This window comes from Neolamprologus brichardi, chromosome 6, assembly GCF_056152115.1.
Source record: "Neolamprologus brichardi isolate AB-2024 chromosome 6, ASM5615211v1, whole genome shotgun sequence".
NCBI lineage: Eukaryota > Metazoa > Chordata > Actinopteri > Cichliformes > Cichlidae > Neolamprologus > Neolamprologus brichardi.
The window spans coordinates 37,409,770-37,429,812 of NC_142109.1; the positions used below are offsets into that span (position 1 = coordinate 37,409,770).

The 20,043-nt window shown below is 49.6% G+C and overlaps 2 protein-coding genes across 3 annotated transcripts; one reads left to right on the forward strand and one right to left on the reverse strand.

Moving 5' to 3' along the window:
• Positions 1–973: 973 nt before the first annotated feature.
• Positions 974–11,552, forward strand: spred2a (sprouty related EVH1 domain containing 2a). Of its 2 annotated transcripts, XM_087842303.1 has the most exons (6): positions 974–1,365; positions 4,898–5,072; positions 7,283–7,451; positions 7,531–7,595; positions 8,274–8,429; positions 8,532–11,552. In XM_087842303.1, exons 1-6 carry the CDS (start codon positions 1,316–1,318, stop codon positions 9,204–9,206), a joined length of 1,290 nt encoding a protein of 429 aa, XP_087698429.1. In that variant the 5' UTR covers positions 974–1,315; the 3' UTR covers positions 9,207–11,552. The 2 variants fall into 2 exon arrangements, with proteins under 2 accessions (XP_087698429.1, XP_087698428.1); XM_087842302.1 differs by lacking the exon at positions 974–1,365 and having other exon boundaries at positions 4,688–5,072.
• Positions 11,553–13,499: 1,947 nt separating this feature from the next.
• LOC102795927 (ras-related protein Rab-1A) lies at positions 13,500–19,073 on the reverse strand. Its single transcript, XM_006806546.3, has 6 exons — positions 18,885–19,073; positions 17,527–17,599; positions 17,308–17,403; positions 17,134–17,229; positions 15,835–15,966; positions 13,500–14,425 (listed from the first exon to the last, which is right to left on the reverse strand). Exons 1-6 carry the CDS (start codon positions 18,896–18,898, stop codon positions 14,228–14,230), a joined length of 609 nt encoding a protein of 202 aa, XP_006806609.1. The 5' UTR covers positions 18,899–19,073; the 3' UTR covers positions 13,500–14,227.
• Between the last annotated feature and the right edge of the window lie 970 nt (positions 19,074–20,043).

Genomic DNA, 20,043 nt, shown 5'->3' on the forward strand with positions numbered 1-20,043 from the left:
ATTTCCGACCACCCACCAAACACTCACGTTCTCCTCAGTTTATAAGTTTATAATCCGTTTATTATTCTGAATAAACGGATGTTTATTCAGAATAAAAATAATAAATTCATCTGTGAACATTTTACAATGATCGAGCTGCTTTTATTAAATGAATTTATATTTTTAGAGCTATTAAAAACAGAAATGTGCTGCAAAGATCACACAGCTGCCTGTTGGCCCAGAAATATGTTCCTGGAACTGTGAAAACTGTGGATTCATCCACCCAAATCTCTGAGTACCCAAACTGGAGCTCCGCCTCCCCGGACGCTCTGTTAGCACAGTAACCTCACAGCAGCCATGTTATTGGTCACATGGTGTCATTAAAAATGCTCCAACACCACAAACACGGTCCAGAGGTCCAGCTCAGGTGAAGCCAGCAGACAGCCGCCTGTGTCACCATTCACCTGTGAGTCAAAGAAGCCACGCCCCTAATAATAGAAACGGGTGAGTTGTAAAAGCATCCTCAGGTGTTATGAAGGCAGAAATGTTTTACAGAGACGAAACAGTTTGAGTATCAGGATGTAAACATGTTTGTTTTAACATGGAGTCTATGAGGACCGACTCACTGCTGCCTCTGCTGGACGTCAGAGGAACTGCAGGTTTGGCGCTTCAGCGCTTGCTTCATTAATCGGCCCCAGATTAAACCTGATTAACACACACAACGCTGCAGTTGCACAGTTCGGCCACCTGGTGGCACTGGAGCACAGACTTCTGTTAATGTGCCCACAGGCTGGAAGCAGACTTTGGCTCTTATTTTGAAGAGTAACTCAGCTTTTAAAATGAAATATCTGCACTTAAGACTCAAACAGACCGTTAAACACATGAAACATGTAAACGATTATTATTATTATTATTATTATTATTATTATACGGTGACGCCACGTGACTCTGCAGTCCTTCGGGTCTGACGTCACCCCTCCCCCGCCCCCTCCCGCTCCTCTCCGTCTGACTCTGAATCCAACATGGAGAAATGAGGAGATGGGGCTCGTCCGGGGCCATCCGCACCGACACCAGCGCTCCATTTTCGGTCACCGCATTCCAGCCCGCTCCGGTGGGGGAGGAGGTGACGGAGGAGGCAAAAAAGGCGGAGGTGGAGGAGGTGAAGGAGACTGGATGAGCTCCACTGATTGAGGACTGGGAGGAGGAGGAGGTGTTGGGGGGGAACACTCACCGGGATTAACGCCGAGGAGGCGCGGAGGGAGCGGGGGAGGACCGGGCCGCTGCTCCTGCTGAGGAAACATGAGCACCGCGCGCGCCGCCGCGGTGGGAGCTCCTTATGACCGGAGGTGAAATGGGAAACATGAGCGAGGACACGCGCCCGGACGAGTGAGTACCCACGAGAACAAACGGGCTCATCTTCATCCTCCTCCTCAGAGGGAGCTGAACGTGAACCTCCTGCAGGAGCTCAGCAGCTCCTCCATCATCACATGAGTCATCCTCGGAGGCTGCACGTGCTCAGCCTCATCTGGGCAGGCGCAGGGTGGCTCAGTGTGACTCCGAGGCCCGCTGATTTCACACACACACAGGAGCCTGTGGGATGCTGAGCACTGAAAGTCACTGTGAGCCACCCACAGTGTGCCCAACATCAGGGTGGTGTTTGTGTGTGTGTGGGGGGGGGGGGGGGTCACGAGCTAATAGTTTGTGCTCACAGGTGCAGCACAACTCTGCTGCTCCAATTGGTCTGACTTTTGACCTTTTGGAGGGCGGAGCCAAATGTGATTGGTCCCTTTTACAGCCCTGTGATTCATTTACTGCCTTAACGCAAGTTTTGTGCTGATCCTACAGGCCAGAGGCTGGGCTACCAGGTGGGGGCGGTGTCCAGCACGGTGTCATCCAATGAGCTGCAGAGTCTGCAGGTCTGAGCTTGGCGTGCTGTTTTTCATGGTTTTCGTGCTTCTCTACCTCCTTTTCCCGCTACTTGTAGCCAATCAGCATTCGCATTGCGCACAGCCCAGCTACACGCTGTGGGGGGTTTGTAAACTGTCTGTTGGCCGACACCACCGCAGTGCCATGAAGCAAGCATCACAGCGTGGCAGCAAGATGAGCGCTGCTTCGCTGTAATGCAGTAAACTCACCCTGTAATCAGTCTGTGGCCCCGCTGTCGGGCATCGGCGTCTCCTGCAGCTGCAGAGTGACCCTCCAGAGCTGGACTGCAGTCCAGCAGGAGCGAGAAGCTAGCTGGTACTGAGTTCTGCTACAGCAGTGCCCTGCTGTCCGTCCAGCCGGAGAGGAAAGAGCTGGAGCAAGCTGGGTAACAATCAGATTTTCAAAATAAGAGAGCCACTCATTTTCCTCTGAGACAAAAGAACAGCATAACGCTCACAGCTTTGACCAATCAGGTGCCACATCCACCCACCTGATGGAGAACAGTCAGACCCTGAATACGAAACAGACTGAAGGATGTCCGGCGCTCGTATTCTGACCGTGTCTGTGCTTTCGGCTCATTACGCCTCCTCGATCGTTCACAAGTAGTCGTCCAACCACATAGCAGCTTCAGTTTGATGCTAGCTGATGGAGCTGAGTGGAAGGTGAAGAGTCAGTGAACGAGTTTGTGCTGGAACAAACAGGCTCTGTCTCTTTTGGTGTTTAGAGCTCGTTGTAACTTCCTGTAATCCCTCCAGAAACATCTGCAGTGTTTCATAGCACAAACAAACCAAAGACTCTGTTTGAACCCGACTCAGACACGCTCGGCTCTTTGGGTTGAATCGTGCTGAGGATGTTCGGGGAAGTCAGCTGGGAGCCGACACTGGGGTGGAGCTGAACCTGCTGGAGTCAGATGGACATAAACAAAAACATATAAAAGTAAAGCAGACAGCGCCGTCACAAAGCTCCTCGCCTGTCAAGTAACACGTGTAATTATTACTTTTACTGCAGTCTGCTGCTGTTGCTGAAAGCTGCTCTTATTTCACCTGATCAGGTCGTAGCCGAGCTTGGTGTGGAAACACAGCAAGTAGTCAAGCGTCAGTGATTGATCCTCGCGCGGCGAGGGTCGAGTCTCTTCTCGCTAACCGCCTCAGACATCATGTGACGTAGACGAGATGGAGTTTGAAACAGTTGTTAATAACTTGGTAACGTTAGAAAGGAAAGCTGTGATGATGATGACGATGGAGAGAGGACGGCAGCTCTGACCATGTCCATAAAACAGGAAGTTGAGCAGGTGCAGGCAGAGCACTTTCAGATTAAAAGCCCTGTTGACAGGTAACCACGTCACTCACTCAGGTGTGTTATGGTTACTTCAGTGAAGATGTCGGCCTGCGCTTCTGTTAACAGTCCGAGTGGCCCAGAGGACGAGGCTGGTAGTGGGTGTGGAAGTGTGGCTGGTGGGCGGGGTCATTTACCTGAGACAGGTGAAGAGTGCAGACAGGCAGCAAAGTGGTGTGAAAGAAAAATGCTCGTGTATTACTAATGATGACCTTTGACCTTTCTCCAGCCGTTGCTCTGAAATGTTGGCACGTGCTCGTGTCTCCTTGGAGACCTACTCTGAGGTCATGACCACACAGCTTTCTTCTGACAGGACGTTTCCTGATTAGCGCTCTGATGTTCGATGATCAGCGGCGTTCTCGGGGACGACAGTCGGCTCGTTCGGGTCTCATCGGGGCTACGTCGGCTCAGTCAGTGGAAATGTGTTTGACGGCAAAGAGAAGAAGCTTCTGGGTGGTCCAGATGCTTGATGTGCAGATGTGGGTCGCTGTCAGGAAAGCTCGATGTATTGATCCTCCGAGTCTTCCTGTCTGTGATGGTGTCCTGCTCAAACCTTCAGTCCTGCTGTTCAACTCTGAAATTCTTCCCCGTGTCACCAAACTGAGGGACTATTTTTTATCAACTGATGCTCCAAAGCAGCCAGCAGAGAGGTGAAGCCGTCAGTCAGCTGTGACCTGACAGTCTGATCAGACTGTGGCGCCTCGTCGCTGCTCAGCGTTTGAAGTTTGCTCACTTACAAAGTAAGAAACACTCATTTTTATGGCACTTTCATTTTAATGGAGAGAGAAAGACGAGCATCAAACAAACATCCAGAAAATCACATCAGCGATTGATTTGTTCTTTGGGTCATAGTTGTGTTTCTGTTTCACCGACACGACAGGTCGGTGGTCTTGGTGACGGTGGTCCCCGCTGTCTTCATTAACAAGCTCCTCCCACCACCTTGCATCTTGCACGGTGGTTGATGTTTGCAGCGACAGCAGCTGCAGGTTGACGTCCTGTGCAGAATGTGGTTGTGCAGACGGCGCCGTCCCTTTAAGCGGGGAAAGTGTCTGAAAATGGAGAATCAGCCGGTGAGGGACCGAAATCCAGTGTGTGAGAGCATGAGTCATCACTGCTCTGCCAGCAGTAACACACACACACACACAGATGGTGTGTGTGTGTGTGTGTGTGAGAGGATGTGGTGTCGGCAGCAGCAGATCTCAACAGCCTGTTGTCAATGGAGACGGATGGGACACGGTGACCGTGGAAACAGGATGTAGGAGAAAGCCAAGCAGGAGAGAGTCTTGATTTTCTTCGTCTTAATCCCGCCCCCGTGTCTAGTTTTATTTATTTATTTATTTTTTTTTTTTTTGGGGGGGGGGTTAGCCGCTGGCAGGTTTCATGCCCCGCCTCCGTGTTTGGGGGGGGGGGGGGGGGGGGGTTAGCCGCTGGCAGGTCTCATGCCCCGCCTCCGTGAATTTGCTCTGACTGAGTCTGATCTGTGTCGCTGCAGAGGAGAAGAGGCTGTCCAACACCGCCCACATTCACCGTGTCATCGGTGTTATGCATTCTGATTGGACAGCAGTCCTGATGAGTGCGCTCGGTCTGGTCACATGATCTCCCACCTGCGGCTCTCCTCACAGGAGGAGAGCTCAGACTTCCTGTTTCTCTGTTGCAGCGATAGCTACATAGTGCGCGTCAAAGCGGTGGTGATGACCAGAGACGAGTCGAGCGGCGGCTGGTTGGCGCAGGACGGCTGCCTGAGCAGAGTGGGCGTGTGCAGACTGCTGCCGACCGAGCTGCTGGGACGCAACACGTTCCTGATCCACGGAGAACGTCTTAAAGACAAGCAGGTGAGCCCCGCGCCTCGGCACGCACCCTCAGCAGGACGTCTGAACCAGGACTCAGCGTCACATGACCCTGACTCTGGAGACAAATACCCCTCACTCTGTTGTTATTAATAATATAACGAGAGCATTCACAGCTTCGCTCTGATAAGACTGCAGATGTCTCAGGCTCCTGTTTCAGACGTTCTGCTGTGGGTCACATGTTTGTGCATGTTGGAGGGATTTCCCTCAGTGTTGGCTCATTACTCAAAGAAATGTCATTAATTACTCAGAGTACTTCAAAGTAATTCAGTATTTTACTTCATTTTACTTCATTACTTCTGCATTTCTCCATAAAATGTCCTGAAACTCGTTGTGTCATAATCACAGTTTAACAACATGAGGTCACAGCCCCACACACCAACACGCTGCTCTGTGCTGAATCACTGTTATTGTCACAGCACATGTGCAGCTACACGGCTGCAGCACATGCGAGTGAAATTCTTGTGTGCGAGCTTCACAACCGACAGAGGTGTGCAAAAATACAATAACATAAAACAAGCAAAATATAAGAATGGTAATAAATATCTGTACAATATAAGAGTGTATGCATTACTGGATGTGTGTACTAAATGTTTTTCTACGTGTGTGTGTGTGTGTGTGTGTGTGTGTGTGTGTTAGGGCTGCCACGATTACGTCGACTATCAAAATCGTCGACGACTAATTTAATAGTCGACGCGTCGTTTGAAGCTTTGTAAGATCACAAAAGACGCAGGAATAAGTAGTAGGATTTAAGAGTGTAATAACGGACTGAAACAGAAGATGGCAGCACTGCATGTACAAGGATGCCAGCTGCCGTTAAACCCCGAAGAAGAAGAAGCTGTGTCCCAGAATTCATAGCGCAGCCCAGCTCAGTTTCCAACAATGGCGGCAGCTAGTTAGTTTTAATGTTACTCTTATTATTCTTTCTGGGTCACAAAATAAACGTTTAACATATTTTCAGGCGAGAATGTAGCTGTGTAAACCTCAAATATCTGCTCAGTTTATCAAGACACCACATATTTTCAAAAGCGCTCCGACGTTTTCGGAGACGTCTGTTACCCACTAGCTCGATAGCTAGCCGGGGGCTAGGCTAACTAGAGCCGTGAAAACACCGGACTCCCGGCAAATCGTTTTCAAACCCACTGCCGTCTTTCGCTACTCAGGTTAAACATGATATATAAGTCACTTAGATAACTTAAAAATGTTATTGTTTAACTTTTTTTTTTGTATTTTATTTGTTCCTGAGTAAATTGGTTTGGCTTTTTAGTTAGCACTTACCTTAAACACTTAAAGCTGTAAGCTAATGATAGTTATATAAGAGCAGATGCTGCTGGTGCAATAAGCTGTAGTTTTACGTTCAATGGATGATGATCTGATTAGTCGACCAATCGCAAAAATAATCGGTGACTAGTCGACTATCAAAATAATCGTTTGTGGCAGCCCTAGTGTGTGTGTGTACATATTTTACATATTAAATAGAGTAAACAATAAATAAAATATATAAAATATACAGAGGTTGGTAGTTGCTAATGACACACGTGATCGTTCTTTTAGTGTTTAGGTATGAACACAAAGCAAAGATGGAAACCAGCACGGTCGTCATGGTGATTCTACTGTAGAAACATGAACAGGTAGACTGCTCATCAGTCTGACCTGTTCAAGTTCAGCTAACATCACTCTGGGCTCTTGGCTAGCTTAGCGTAGCATGCTGTCTGTGCAGGTGCTTGTGTTAGCAGCATAATGCGGTTGTTTCATCATTATCTCGTCCTTTAGTCCAATAAAAATCCAAGTAGTGTCCATGTCCACGCCGCAGACCGCCCCTATGTTCCTCTGAAATCAGCTGATTGTAGCACAAGTGCAAGAACCAATAAGCGGGATTGACATGCAAGCAGACTAACAGACAACGTCTCAGCTGCATCATATCTTCAGAAAGGTTTTCGGGAGATGAACTATGGAATATGGGAGAAATCTCAAAGGTTTGATGATAAGTTTGGCTTCAGTTTAAGGGAGCGAAAGAAAACATTTGTGAACGTGGAGGTTGTTTCGTTTGAACCCAAAGTAGTTTTTTCCATTATTAGATTCAGTCGTTGAGGTCAGAGGTCAGAGGACTCTTTTCACGGTGTTTCTCGTTGTTGCCATGACATCTTTCTCGATAACGCTGTTGTCTCTTTGTCCGATGTCTTTGAAACAATCAGGTGATTCTTGAGTGCTTCTTAAAGAAGGATCTAGTCTACACGAAGGCCACGCCCACTTTCCACCACTGGAAGGTGGACAACAAGAAGTGCGGCCTGACTTTCCAGAGCCCGGCCGATGCCCGCGCCTTTGATCGCGGCGTGAGGAAGGCCTTGGAGGACCTTACCGAAGGTAGGTGGCGACAGCTTGAGCTCTGCCTCCATCTGCGCTCACGTTGCAGCTCATCAGCTTCTCTGCTGTCTCGCTCCAGGGTCGACCACGTCCTCGTCCACGCTGCAGAATGAGGCCGAGCTCGGCGACGATGACGTCTTCACGGTGAGTCACGTGACCCTCCAGTCCTTCACTGTGATGGTGGCAGGATCTGTGGAGGAGTCACTGGAGCTGGTATATTTGTTTTTGTCTGACTGGGAGGACACGCACGTCCTCGCAAAGATGAATATATAAAATGTTTTGCTACGTCAGACAGGAAGTGTGATGGACGGGAGGGGTTTCCTGTTTATGGCCAGGAACATGTCCCCATCCTGTTTGGATTAGTCACAGATACAGCACAAGCAATCTGGTGATGGTGGGAAGGAAGAACTCCCGTTTCCAGGAAGCCTCCGGCAGAACCAGGCTCAGAGCAGCCAAACACCCACAAACCCCTCCTGCCTGCAAACCTGCGTGGACGCCGTGGACTCGAGCTCTCGAGTTCATGCATAAACAAAACAGAGGAGGGCTTCAGTCTTGGAGCTCTGTCAGTAACAGGTGTAGACTGCCGGGGGTTTCCCATGATGCACTGGGAGTTTCTTCTTCAGACCTCTCTGCACTGAGTCATTAGCTCGTGCTGTGATTTGATGATATATATAAATAAACCTGAAGTGAACTGAAGATATAAAACATGATAAGAATGAAAACGCTGTGCTCCTTTGAACCTGCTCCTGTCCAGGTGATGTGTTACTATGCTACAGTTACTATGGTGATTCAGGAAACACCTTCTCTCCTTCTCTCCTGCAGACTGCCACCGACAGCTCGTCCAACTCGTCCCAGAAGAGAGAGCCAGCGATGCACGCGCTGACCCCGCCCACCTTCTGTGAACGCCGCCGGCACCACTGCATCCTGGGACATTTGTATGAGCAGCATCGGCCCACGGAGCACTACTTCCTGGACCAGGTGAGTACGGTGAGAGCGAGAGTCTCGTTTCTAATTGGTCAGAATGATAAAGCGACTGTGCTGCTGGTGTGACAGACAAACACGCTCCACCTCCTCCTGCAGGCGGTGCACATGTTTCCTCGCCATGTCAGCTTCCAGCTGGAGGACGAGGAGGTCGTACGCATCAACCCCCGCGAGCGGACCTGGCTCACCGGCTACGAGGACTACCGCCACGCCAACTCCTCACGCGACAAATTCGCCCAGCTCCACAACCCGGACACTTGCGTGCACTTTACCAAGAGCGAGCCGGCCAAACGCGACTACGCCTACCCGTATCCTCTGAGCTGCGACGGAAAACCCAGCTGCCTGGAGATGGGCGGCGGCCACAGGGCGGTGCTGACGGTGCAGCCGCGAGCCCCGGAGTTTAAAGGCAAACTGCGGAAGGAGGACGCGGAGCGCTCGCGCTGCGTTTACTGTCAGGACATGTTCAATCAAGAGGACAACGGGCGGGGCCGCTGCCACGAGGCGCCCGACCCCATTCAGACGTGCATCCGGCGCGTGACCTTCATGTGGTGCGCGGACAGCCTTCTGTACCACTGCATGTCCGACCCGGAGGGCGATTACTCAGACCCGTGCTCCTGCGACACCGCCGACGAGCGTTTCTGCCTGCGCTGGACGGCGCTGGTGGGGCTGTCGCTGCTGGCTCCCTGCATGTGCTGCTACGCCCCCCTCAGGGCGTGCTACCACTGCGGCGTGGCCTGCCGCTGCTGCGGCGGGAAACACAAAGCGGTGGGCTAAGGCGTTGCAGGCCCCGCCCCTTCCACAGTGACAGACTCGCAGCAGGAAGCGGGGAGTTGGAGGTGATTTCTACGTTGTTGTCGTTTTGTCGTCGTTGTCGGTCTTCATAACTCCAGAAGCTTCTGAGTCTCACATGATCAGCACTTTCACGCAGACGTTATATTTTTACGCTCACGTGTCCAGACGGCCGACGCGTGGGCGTGTCTGTCTGAATGTTGCTTTAGCGCGCACCCACGCTGCACCACCGTCACAAAGTCAGCGGCTTCACTCGCTGCCCAAAAAAGCTTTTTCTGTTCGCCACCAGAAAAATCACGTGAATCAGCGAATCAGCGAACACGGCGTCCTGATGCTCAGCTGACCAAACCCGAACTCAAAGCTGAGGGGTCAGAGGTCGAGCCCCTGAGGGTCGTACCGTTAACACAAACCAAAGAGAGACCAACAAAAGTCTACAGCTGCCGCGTTACTAAGGATGAGGCTTCAGCTTCGTGACGACGCACGCGTCATATTCTCGCCGTCCATCTGTGGTCGCGTGAAAGCCGCTCGTTGAGCTCTCAAACTCCAACGAAGTCGAGAGCGCATTCGTTCTCGCCGCTCGTCACGTTTCAAGCTGCAATGGCGCTGGACATCGGCTCGCTCGCCTTTCACTTCAAAGAAAATGTCATTAGTCCATTTCCTGGACTACGTGGCGTCCACCTTCGTTTTCTTGACGGCTGCCACGACTCTTCGTCATCTGTGGCGATCCTGTGATGGCGTACATCAGCTGATTCTGACTCGGACATACGCAGCCGTGTATGTTTGATTGATTCGTGCGTTTGTAAAATACAAACATTTCTTTGGTCTCGCCGGCCGTAAACGACCCGGACGCCGAGGTTGCCCAACCCTGCTCTAGTGTATCTCCTCGTCCACAGCCAATCAGCACCGTTCTTCACTCTCATTGGTTGTTGCTGAAGCTGCTTCAACAGAGTAGAGAGTAGAGTTTGACTTTGATCAGTCTGATGGTGAAACGTGTTTCACTGTGCTGGGAGCTCTGGTTTCTGATCCTTACAGTGGGAATTTAACTGGTTTCAGTTTAACTGGAGCAGGTAACCCAGCAGGTCTGACCAGTGTGACGATGACGCACTTCCTGAGTCCTGATCACACCTGAGTTTCCTTTAATCGCAAATTTAGGATCCGATGTGCTCGGGTGCGGTCTGTGGTGCGGGAACGCCCCCACGGACACCCCAGGCACGGTCAGTGGGCGTGTTCATGCTGCAGGTGATGCTCGCTTAAAAAAGCTTCCAGATGCATCGAAGTAAAACTGTTGAACCCTTGAAGGTCACAGGAAGCTCTGCGTCGAGCAGCAGACGAGAACACTGCGCCGAACACAACAGCTGGTCTGACGTTTAGTGACGCGGACGTGTCGCTCGATGCCAGAAGAAAAGATTTCAATCTGAACAAATAACGATGGAGATCATCCGCTGGCGCTCTGCAGAACATCTGCAGAACATCTGCAGCGATGTGGTTTCTCCAAAAGCTCTCGACGATTAAAACAGAATAATGTTGTAACGCAGCGAGAAGATGATCCTGGCGTCACGTGTCGGTACAAAGACGACCCTTCATATCCTCTGACCTGTTTAAACGTTTTTAAATTCCCACCCCCCAAGACGCTTTGTTGGCTCTGTGGTCACGTTGGCCCCTCCCACACGCTCTCTTACTGTCTGCTGACATCATGACCCGGTGATGTTTACGGCTGACGTCAGAACGCTGCCACCTGTAGGCTGAGAGCAGTATTACAGTCTCGTGATCCAGTAATATGAACAGCAGGTGTGAAACAGTAAAAGTCTATTTTATAAACTGAAATGACCTGTAATATAAACGATTTCATTATGAGCTTCATTTTTATAGAAGACGTGTAGCTGTCGTCCGTGACGTGAAACATACGATCAGCCCGTAAGATCCCACGCCGCCGCCGCCGCTCAGCAGTGTCGCCCGTCGGTCCGACCGGCGTCTCTGCTGACGTGTCCCTCGTGTGTTTTCCTGTCTGTGGCGAGGAAGGTGACCTGAAAGCAGTGTCTTTGTTTGTTAAAGGAAAGTGCCTGAAGCCTCCTCTTCATCCTGTCCTGATTACGTTTCCCTCAGTCATGTGTAAAAAATATACGGTGAATTCATGAGTTTGTCTTTTTATATATAATTCACATTTGTACCGATGTAAAAAACAAAAACACAAAAAGATATAAATCTGTGTATCAGGTGTATGATGTACATTTTCAGTTCTATTTTTTTATTGTTTCTATTATGTGAGTGAGGAGATGAATAAACACAAACGTCATCTGGAAATGAAAGAAACCACTCGGATGGTCTGTGTGTCTGTGTCGGTCAGGTTGTGGGAGTGGCCTAAAGCATCAGGCTGTGCGTGAGCACGCTGTGAGCAGACGAGCGCTTACAGTCAAGAAGTCCCCGAAATCATTTCGTACGGTTTCTCTGGGAACAGTTCACGTGTGTGCAAACGTCTTTCCTTTATGTGAGATGTGCAGTAAAAATTCCTTTTAGCAGGAATATTGAAAGGCTTCAGCTCCCCTCAGTCATCAGTTTTACACAAAAACATCACTGGGCTCCTACAGCTGTTCCGCAGGAGCTCAGCTGAAGACACCCGGTTGAAGTTCCTGAAATATTCGGATGGACCAAATCCACGTGAGCTTCATTGGAAAGGCTCAACTTTGTGAAGTGATTCCATAATATTCAGCTGATTCTGCAGGTGTCTGTAAGTTGGGTACTTTAGCATCTAATGTGGCGTTTCTATGAGCTCAACAAACATCACAAACTTTGTCTCAGTGTTGCAGCTAAAGGTCCAGCTGCTGTATTTCACAGGGAGAGACCAGACAGAGTTCACTCAGAGATGGACAAACACAAGAGAGGAAGAGGAAGGACGCTCATTTAAAGCTCACGTGTTGTGAAATCTGTACATGTCACATGATGTTTGTTCATAAAGCTGTGGATAAACAAACTGAGGCAGAGTAATGGTGATTTAAAGGCTGCTGTGCAGGATGGCTGTACTGTACCAACCCTGCAGAAGATCCTTCAAGAATATTTGTAGTTTATCAAAAAAAACATTTTAGTTTTTTCTTTACAGAAGCCAGGTTTATGTAAAAGTTTGTTCCTCAGCTGAGGGAACTCAGTTACCATGGTAACCCCACCTGCTCTCTGACTCCTCCCCTCCTGCTGCACCTGCTCTCTGACTCCTCCCCTCCTGCACCAGCTGACTGACCCTCAGAGTGGGCAGAACTTTTTAAAATCTCTGAAATCACAGCTGATCGTTTCTAATCATCCAGTGGACGATACACGAGGACTGATCAGTGATTGGTTATCAGCTCAGGATCATCACTGGAGGCTGAGCGCTCACCTGGATCACCTGGTCGTCCTGTCTTCATCTTTTTATGGATTTTGCATTTTTTGTGTTTGAAATAATCAGAGACAGGAAGTGACACAAAAGCTTCAACAAGAGTGTAAAAGAGCAGGACAGAGCTGAGGTACGGAGGTGTGAGAGCCACAGACGCCTTCAGAGCTCAGAGTTTAAAGGTCTGTGGAGGAAGATTTCTTTCTATTCAGTCTTTAAGAAAAACTTAAAAAGCAGAAAGTTTTTACTTTGCTGCAACTTGAATGTTATCACCGTCTTGCAGCCGTTTGGCTGTGGGGACGCACGGATTGGAGGGAACCTGCAGCAGCACCTGGATGTGCTCCTCCTCTCGACCCCAGCGTTCGTACACACGTTTGGGGCATTGAGCGCCCGTCCTGTTGGAGGCGCTGTCGCCTCGCTCAGCGATGGCACGCTGAGGTTTGCAGGATGTTTGCACCGCACGGCTGTACCAGCAGACCAGGTTCAGCCTGTGGCGCCTGCTCCCGTCTCTGCCCTCGTGCCTGAGGTTTGTCTTGCCAGACATGAACAGGAAGCATTGTTAAAGCATAACGTGTGACACTTTATTTTGACAGGAACTTCCTGTTTATGACCCTTTAATAAAAACAGTTTATGTGCGACATTTATGTTGTGTAGTGTAACACTGTACGATACGTACGTGTGGTTTCTGACACTCGAGCTAAGACCCTCCGTCTGCTCGCAGAGGAAGCAGGCGGCGCCCTCCAACCTGCAGGTCACGTGTGCAGCACCAGTTACCATGGCGATGTTGAATGACATTGAGGTGGTTTTACCTTCATGTGTTTCTGGTTTCAGCGGCCTGAAGCCGTGCAGGTGCGCTAATAAAGTGAGCGCTGGTGCGAGCTCTGACAGGAAGTAAAGAACGACAGCAGGAGCACGAGCAGTTATCAAAGATCTCCTTCATGGTTTAATATTTGAATTTGTGCCACAAAAACGTCACGTCCGCAGCCACAAATCACGTGCTGAGATTTCTACGTGCAGCGCGTCGCCGCCGCTGCTCTACTCTGCAGATCATACATGTATGTATAAATATGTACAGTTTGGAGCTTCTTCTTCAGCAGGGCTCTTCTCCGGGCGTGGTTGTGCTGTAGGTGGAGAAACATGGGCGAAGGAACCCGTCCAGGTGCAGCACATGCTCATGGGCGCGTAGAGGAATGTTAGGGGGGGTGGAGTTCTCCGCCAACAACACGAGAGCGCCGAAGGCAAGAATGTGACGAGGGTCTGCGGCCTGAAGGCACGGCGTTTTCAGGGCGGCCCTGTGAAGTTGGATCAGTGGGGGCGGGGCGGGGGCGGGGCATGCATGATGCTGGTTTAAGCGTGTGCTTCACTGGACGGGCCGAATAACTCGAGCTGTGAGAGGAGATGGGGGCGGGGCTTCACTGTTAAAAATGGGACACGTCGCTTTACTTTTAGGAAATTAGAAGAAAGCCCGGTGTGAGTGGGGGCGGGGTCTTTGACAAAGGGGTGGGGCCTGCACACACAATTACAAACCACTCAGTCTCTCTCTCACTCGTGCTGTCTCATTCTCTCTCTCTCTCTCTCACTCTGTGGTTGCCATGGTTACATTGAGACTCAGGGGAGGGGCGGGTTCGGCGTGTGGCGGTTTCGGGCCTCAGCAGCAGCCCCCGGATGAGGTGTTGACTGGCTTGCTCTGGATCTTGACGTTGGACTTCTCGGCGGCGCCGGCCGTGGCGCCCGGGCCCATCCGCTTCTTGATCTCGGCCGCCATGGTCATGAAGGCCTGCTCCACGTTGGTGGCGCTCTTGGCGCTCGTCTCCAAGAAGGGGATCCCCAGGTTATCTGCAAACTCCTGCAGAGGGAGGGGGGGGGGCACACTGTGAGTGAATCGCTGTCAAACACATCAAACCTCAGAAACAACGTTCAGCCTCACAGCTGCAGTTCCTCTGACGACCAGCAGAGGCTCCAGCTGTGACTCCCCTCAGACCCCATTTGTCCTTCGCACAGCTGGAACGCGGGTTAATTTTAAACCGACGCGTTCTCACCGCTCCTTCTAAGGAAGTCGCAAAACCCGCAAACAGTTCAATTCATCAGACAGATTCACGAGTCGCAGAACTCAGCACGAACACGAGAGCTGAAGTGGGTCACGCTCCTGCTGCAGAGCCGTTTACGGGCGCCGTCTGAAGCGCGTACGTGCTGTTGTTTGTGTGTGTTTGGACCAAAGCTATACTCGATACTGTTTCTTTGCCAATCAAACAACATGAATCGTCTGGTTCCTGATCTGCTGCCAATTCAGCATCTCCAACGCCGTCGTCGTGGTTACGGAGGGAAGAAACGGTAAAAACAGCGTCTTCTAAGGACGGCGGTCGAGAGCGCTCGCTGCTTTCAAGCAAAAGCAAAAACCAAACAACTCCACGCTTTCCTATTGGTGGAAGAATAAAAACCAATTTAAAACAATGATATGGCAACACGGCGTTTGGTTGTTTAGGAAGACTGGGAAGTTTTTAGAGTGACAGCGGCGAGAAGGAGCGAGCGAAAGAGTTTTAAGATGTGAGAGATTTGGCGTAGTTAGTGTATAGTTAGTGTATAGTTAGTGTGTAGTTGTGTTGTGTCAGAACAATGCTGAATGTCACCCTCAGGCCTGCAGGTATCGGGCTGTGACGTTCGCGTTTATCTTATAACGGACAGGAAGTAAAAATTAAAAATCATTTGTGTGACTTTGATGCAGAACAGCTGGTTTTAAAATGTTTCTATTTGTATTTCAAGTTACGTTAATGTTTGTGGTTGTTACAGTAAAATATAACTTTTTATGTTTTCAGTCTGACCTTAGATCAGTCGAGCTGACTCCGTGTGTCCAAAGGAAACAAACAACAAACAGTTTTTAAAGGTGAAATGTGGAGGTCACAGAGGTCAAATCCAAAGTAGTGACAAACGGCCGAGTTTACCCGGGGGACTGACGTGTGTCACGTGTAACTGCGAGGAGGACCCGTGTTTTTTCTCCGTCACGCGCGCAATCTTCATCATCAGAGGTCAAAGGTGGAGGAACTCAGCACAGGCCTGATGGCACAGCGAGCGTCAGCGCAGCAGCTTCCTCCTCTTGTGCTGACTCTGCGTCTGCATCCACTTACTCATGTCTTCTACTTCCTGACACGTGGCGGCAGCGTGCTGATGGCTGACCCCAGAACAGTCCCTTCTATCCTAACTGACCTACGGATGCCGAGTGCGTCTGTCGCCCACTGATGGAAGACTGTGACCTCTCACCTTAGCTGTGGTGTAGTCCACGACCTTCTTCGTTGTGAGGTCACACTTGTTGCCTACTAGCAGCTTGTTGACGTTCTCGCTGGCGTAGCGGTCGATCTCCTGTAGCCACTGTTTGACGTTGTTGAAGGACTCCTGAGGACAGAGACGTGAACACAGAGCTTTTCACACTGCCAACAGCCGCCTGCAGGGGGCGGTGTTTCCACTCATTTCACAGTTTCACACACAATTATGCCAAATACCCAACAGACAGCCCCCCCCTGACCCCACCTCACTTCCTGCGTGTGTTCAGAGTGCGTGCATGCTCCTGTACGTACGGTGCAGGCAGAAACCAATCCCCCTCCTCCCTGCACACCTTTGTGAGTGTGTGTCTGACATTAAACAGCAACTTTAACATTGGGTCGGTCCCGCATGATGGGAGCGTCCAACAGAACAGAAACACGTCAGGCCGGCTGCTCGCTCGGCGAGGAGGGCGTGTTCCTGTGTGTCTGTATTGTGTGTCTGAACTCGTCGGGCCGGTTTTCTCGCTGCTCTTCAGTCGCTGTGTTTGAGCTGCGAGCGAAGCTGAACATCTACTGGCCAATGAACACTAGACGGGAAGGGTCTAAAGACTGAACTTTCAAAATAAGAGCACTGGCCATTTTCCACTACGGAACAGATGAAATTAACAAAAATAATCAATATCAAGACAAGTGAGCAAACGACAAAACATCTAGATCCGGCCCTCACAGTTAGCTTCTGAACAAGGCTTTTATTTTGGTAAGCTGGACATGTGAGAAGCAGCTCATCCCTCCTTCAGGGTGCCCCCCCCACCCTGCTCATCAATGACTGACTGGACCTGTTGGAGAACTTTGTGCTCGCAGACGTCTCTGTCGCTGAAACCATCAGCAGCTTACATGTGGCTGATGAGCACTTCCTGGATCTGAGCAGATGTTACGGGTCAGAATCTGTCTGCCGTTTGTATTTCCTTCATCAGCGCTGCGAGTTGAGCTTCTGTTATCACCGCCGAGCCTTCAGACTGTTTTATCATGTGTTTGGACTGCGGGAGGAAGCCACAGAACAAACACAGAATCCACACAGGAAGCTCCAGCTGGAGCCTTCCTGTGTGCGGCGGCGGTGCTGACTGCCACAGATTAATATGTCGATCTTATAACCGTGTATCAGGAAACATAACAAGCTTTAAAGTGAGTGAATGCTGAGTTTTAGGGCTGCTGTCAGGTACCGACACCGTGAGCAGCCGTCCCGGGTCATCAGCCACGTTGCGCCCTGAACCACACACGTCACGCTTTGAGCGCCACTCACCTGGTCCGTCACATCGTAAACCACAATGATGCCGTGAGCTCCTCTGTAGTAACTGGACGTGATGGTGCGAAAGCGCTCCTGTCCCGCCGTGTCCCACTGAGGAGGAAAAGCAGAGCGTCAGTCCAGTCAGAGCAGAGTGACATCATCACCGCGTGTGACCAATCGTGTGCTTACAATCTGCAGCTTTATGGTCTTCCCGTCCAGCTCGATAGTCCTGATCTTGAAATCCACGCCAATGGTGCTGATGTAGCTCTCTGTGTACGTGTCATCCTGGACACACACACACACACACACACACACACACACACACACACACACACACACACACACACACAGGTGAGTCTGTGCTACAAAATGCAGTTACCATGACAACATTGTGTAAGAAACACTCACTGCAAACCGGAGCAGGAGACACGACTTCCCGACCCCAGAGTCCCCGATCAGGAGCAGTTTGAATAAATAGTCACTGTGAAGACAGAAAACATCATCATGACACACACGCGTCACACTGCTGCCGGTCTTTATGAGTGTGTGTTTGGTGTGCATGCTCTGAAAACAAGTCCAACAACACACAGCTGCTTCCGTGCTGGACTTTTACTGTGGGCGGGGCTTCACACACACACAGGAGCGCAGGTGAGGCAAGATAAGGTGTTCCTCAGGACTAACAGGTGTTTTTACCTGCAGACACTTTAGTGACACCGTTTGGAAGAACAGACTTTGTTCAATTAACGATAATGAGTCAGATGTTGACTTAAAAACAAGGAGTGACATCATAATCATAATCAGTCATCAACACTAATACTCATATTATTCTGTTAATAATCTCCCATTATTACTACATTACCTGCTATAACACAGAATATTTAATTGTTCTGTTTTGACTTTATTTGTTACTCAAATATTTGATTTGCTGACAGCAGAAGTCTGTTATTAAGTTATAAGCTCGTATAAATACACAGAAGCTACAATGATGACGATGTTTCAGCTGCAGTAACACAGGATGAACGAAGCCTGTGTGTGTGTGTCCTGTACCTCACACACATGAACACAGCAGGAACGCTGAAACTCCTGTTCATACTTTAAGTAAACAGGCTTTGTGTATCTTAATGTGTGATAATGTTCAGCAGCCCTTTGACTAAACGATCAGAGTACTGTGGATTCTGGTTAAAGTACACCGTGGGGTCGACTGGGCTAAACGCCCGATTGGTTAATCGATTATCTGAGGGATCAGCTGTTCGTTGGTGTCAACTGCAATGAAGTAACAACATATTACCCAATAACGGGCAGACTTCCTGTTTGCGGCGCATACGTCACACCCAGCCCGGTTCGGTTCGGGTTCACTGACGGAGCTGAAACCCGAACCCCGGGCCTGACACTGGAATCGAACCGAGTGAGCCGAGCCTGTGTGTCAATAACACACCCTGACCGTTAAGCTACGTAGCTGCTGTTAGCATGCTAGTGGCTAGCGTCTCTGACAAACTGTTAGCGAAATCGAAAAATTCACCGGTTCAGGCGCACGGAGCCCGGACAACCGTGCCGTTAGGCGGCCCTTTGGTGTTATATCTGAGCGCTGTCACTCGGTCTACGCTGCGTTCACAGCCCGTTAACGGAACTGAGAGACAAAGCAGCGGACGGTCATCTTCAGTCCGCCCGGCTAGCTTGCGCTTTCATTAGCTTAGCTTAGCATAGCTCCTCGGCTAATCTTCCAACTCCGCCGGAACGGTCACAGCCGACATCAAACTGACACTTACTATTCGGGATTCATCGTTGACTACAGGCTCAGAACCGTCACTGCGGTGGATTCAGCTGCAGGTCGTCGCGGATTAATCTGTAACTGGCCTCGTAGTGAAGAAAAAACACCGTTTTTTCTGATGGAGTGGCTAAACTGCCCGTCGCAGCCAGAACAGCATAATCGAATCAAATATGGCTGTCTCACTACCTACCCGGAAACGCCGCAGATTGGAATCATGGGTAGTGTAGTTCTGTGAAGATGGGCGTTTACACGTCAAGACACACAAACAAGATGACGTGTTATACTTAAAACGTATACATATATTTTTATTATATTATATTATATTATATTTGATTATTTAGGCAGTTTTTGCCAGGTATACGTTGCTGTGTTGATGTGTGATACATTCGTTCTTTAGGCGACCCAGCCCTGCTGATGAGTGGCGAGACAAGCATGAGGATTTTGGGTGTAGTTTCTGTCTGAGTGAAGAACTCTGTAAAGATGTACATTTCTTGTTAGTTGTCAGTTCATTTAGATTTTGTCTGTATCAGGATGACCAACTTAATGTTCCCAGGGGGCCACGTTAGACGGGGCTGATGTGGAGAGACACAGTAAAAAGCTGAACTCAGTTCTGCTCAATATTCTTTTAATCTGTTAAAGTGCTGCTGGATAGTGACACTGACATTTTATAACTATGTAATTACCATTTCTCAAAACAAAATAAAATTTGTAAAATTTCAGAGACTTTTAACTTGAACTGAAGCGTTTCTGTTCTTTTTCTTGTTCAGTGAGAGAAATCATCCTGAAAAAGTGCATTAAAGTCAGCTCCACTGTCACTGAGAGACTGTGTGTTGTTAAACTATCATTGAGGATGTTTGTTCACGTGTGAAGGTAGAGCCAAACAGAACCTGAATCTTCTGAGCATGTGTGAACGTTTTCCTCTTTGAGAGAAGAATGAAGATGCAGCGCTGATGCTGACTGGACGCGCTGACAGCACCTACCTCCCTGTTATGGTCTCTCTCACTGAGTGCATTGCTGGCAGCACCTCATAATCTCAAACTCTTTGGTCATCACACACACACAGATGCATAACTGCTTTGTGTCACACACGGGAACTGAGAGTCAAAGTAAAACCTCATTAATGTCACTGATCATTTAAAATCAGTGTCCTCATATGT

What these genes read in the sequence shown, in the direction of transcription:
- LOC102795927 (XM_006806546.3), bottom strand. An exon ending in TTTACGATGTGACGGACCAG is followed by an intron (nt 15,967 to 17,133) that starts GTGAGTGGCGCT and finishes CTCTGTCCTCAG; the next exon opens with GAGTCCTTCAACAACGTCAA. An exon ending in TGGACTACACCACAGCTAAG is followed by an intron (nt 14,426 to 15,834) that starts GTGAGAGGTCAC and finishes CTCCCTCTGCAG; the next exon opens with GAGTTTGCAGATAACCTGGG.
- spred2a (XM_087842302.1), top strand. Translation starts at nt 4,833, where the DNA reads ATGATCTCCCACCTGCGGCTCTCCTCACAGGAGGAGAGCTCAGACTTC. An exon ending in AACGTCTTAAAGACAAGCAG is followed by an intron (nt 5,073 to 7,282) that starts GTGAGCCCCGCG and finishes TGAAACAATCAG; the next exon opens with GTGATTCTTGAGTGCTTCTT. An exon ending in AGCACTACTTCCTGGACCAG is followed by an intron (nt 8,430 to 8,531) that starts GTGAGTACGGTG and finishes CTCCTCCTGCAG; the next exon opens with GCGGTGCACATGTTTCCTCG.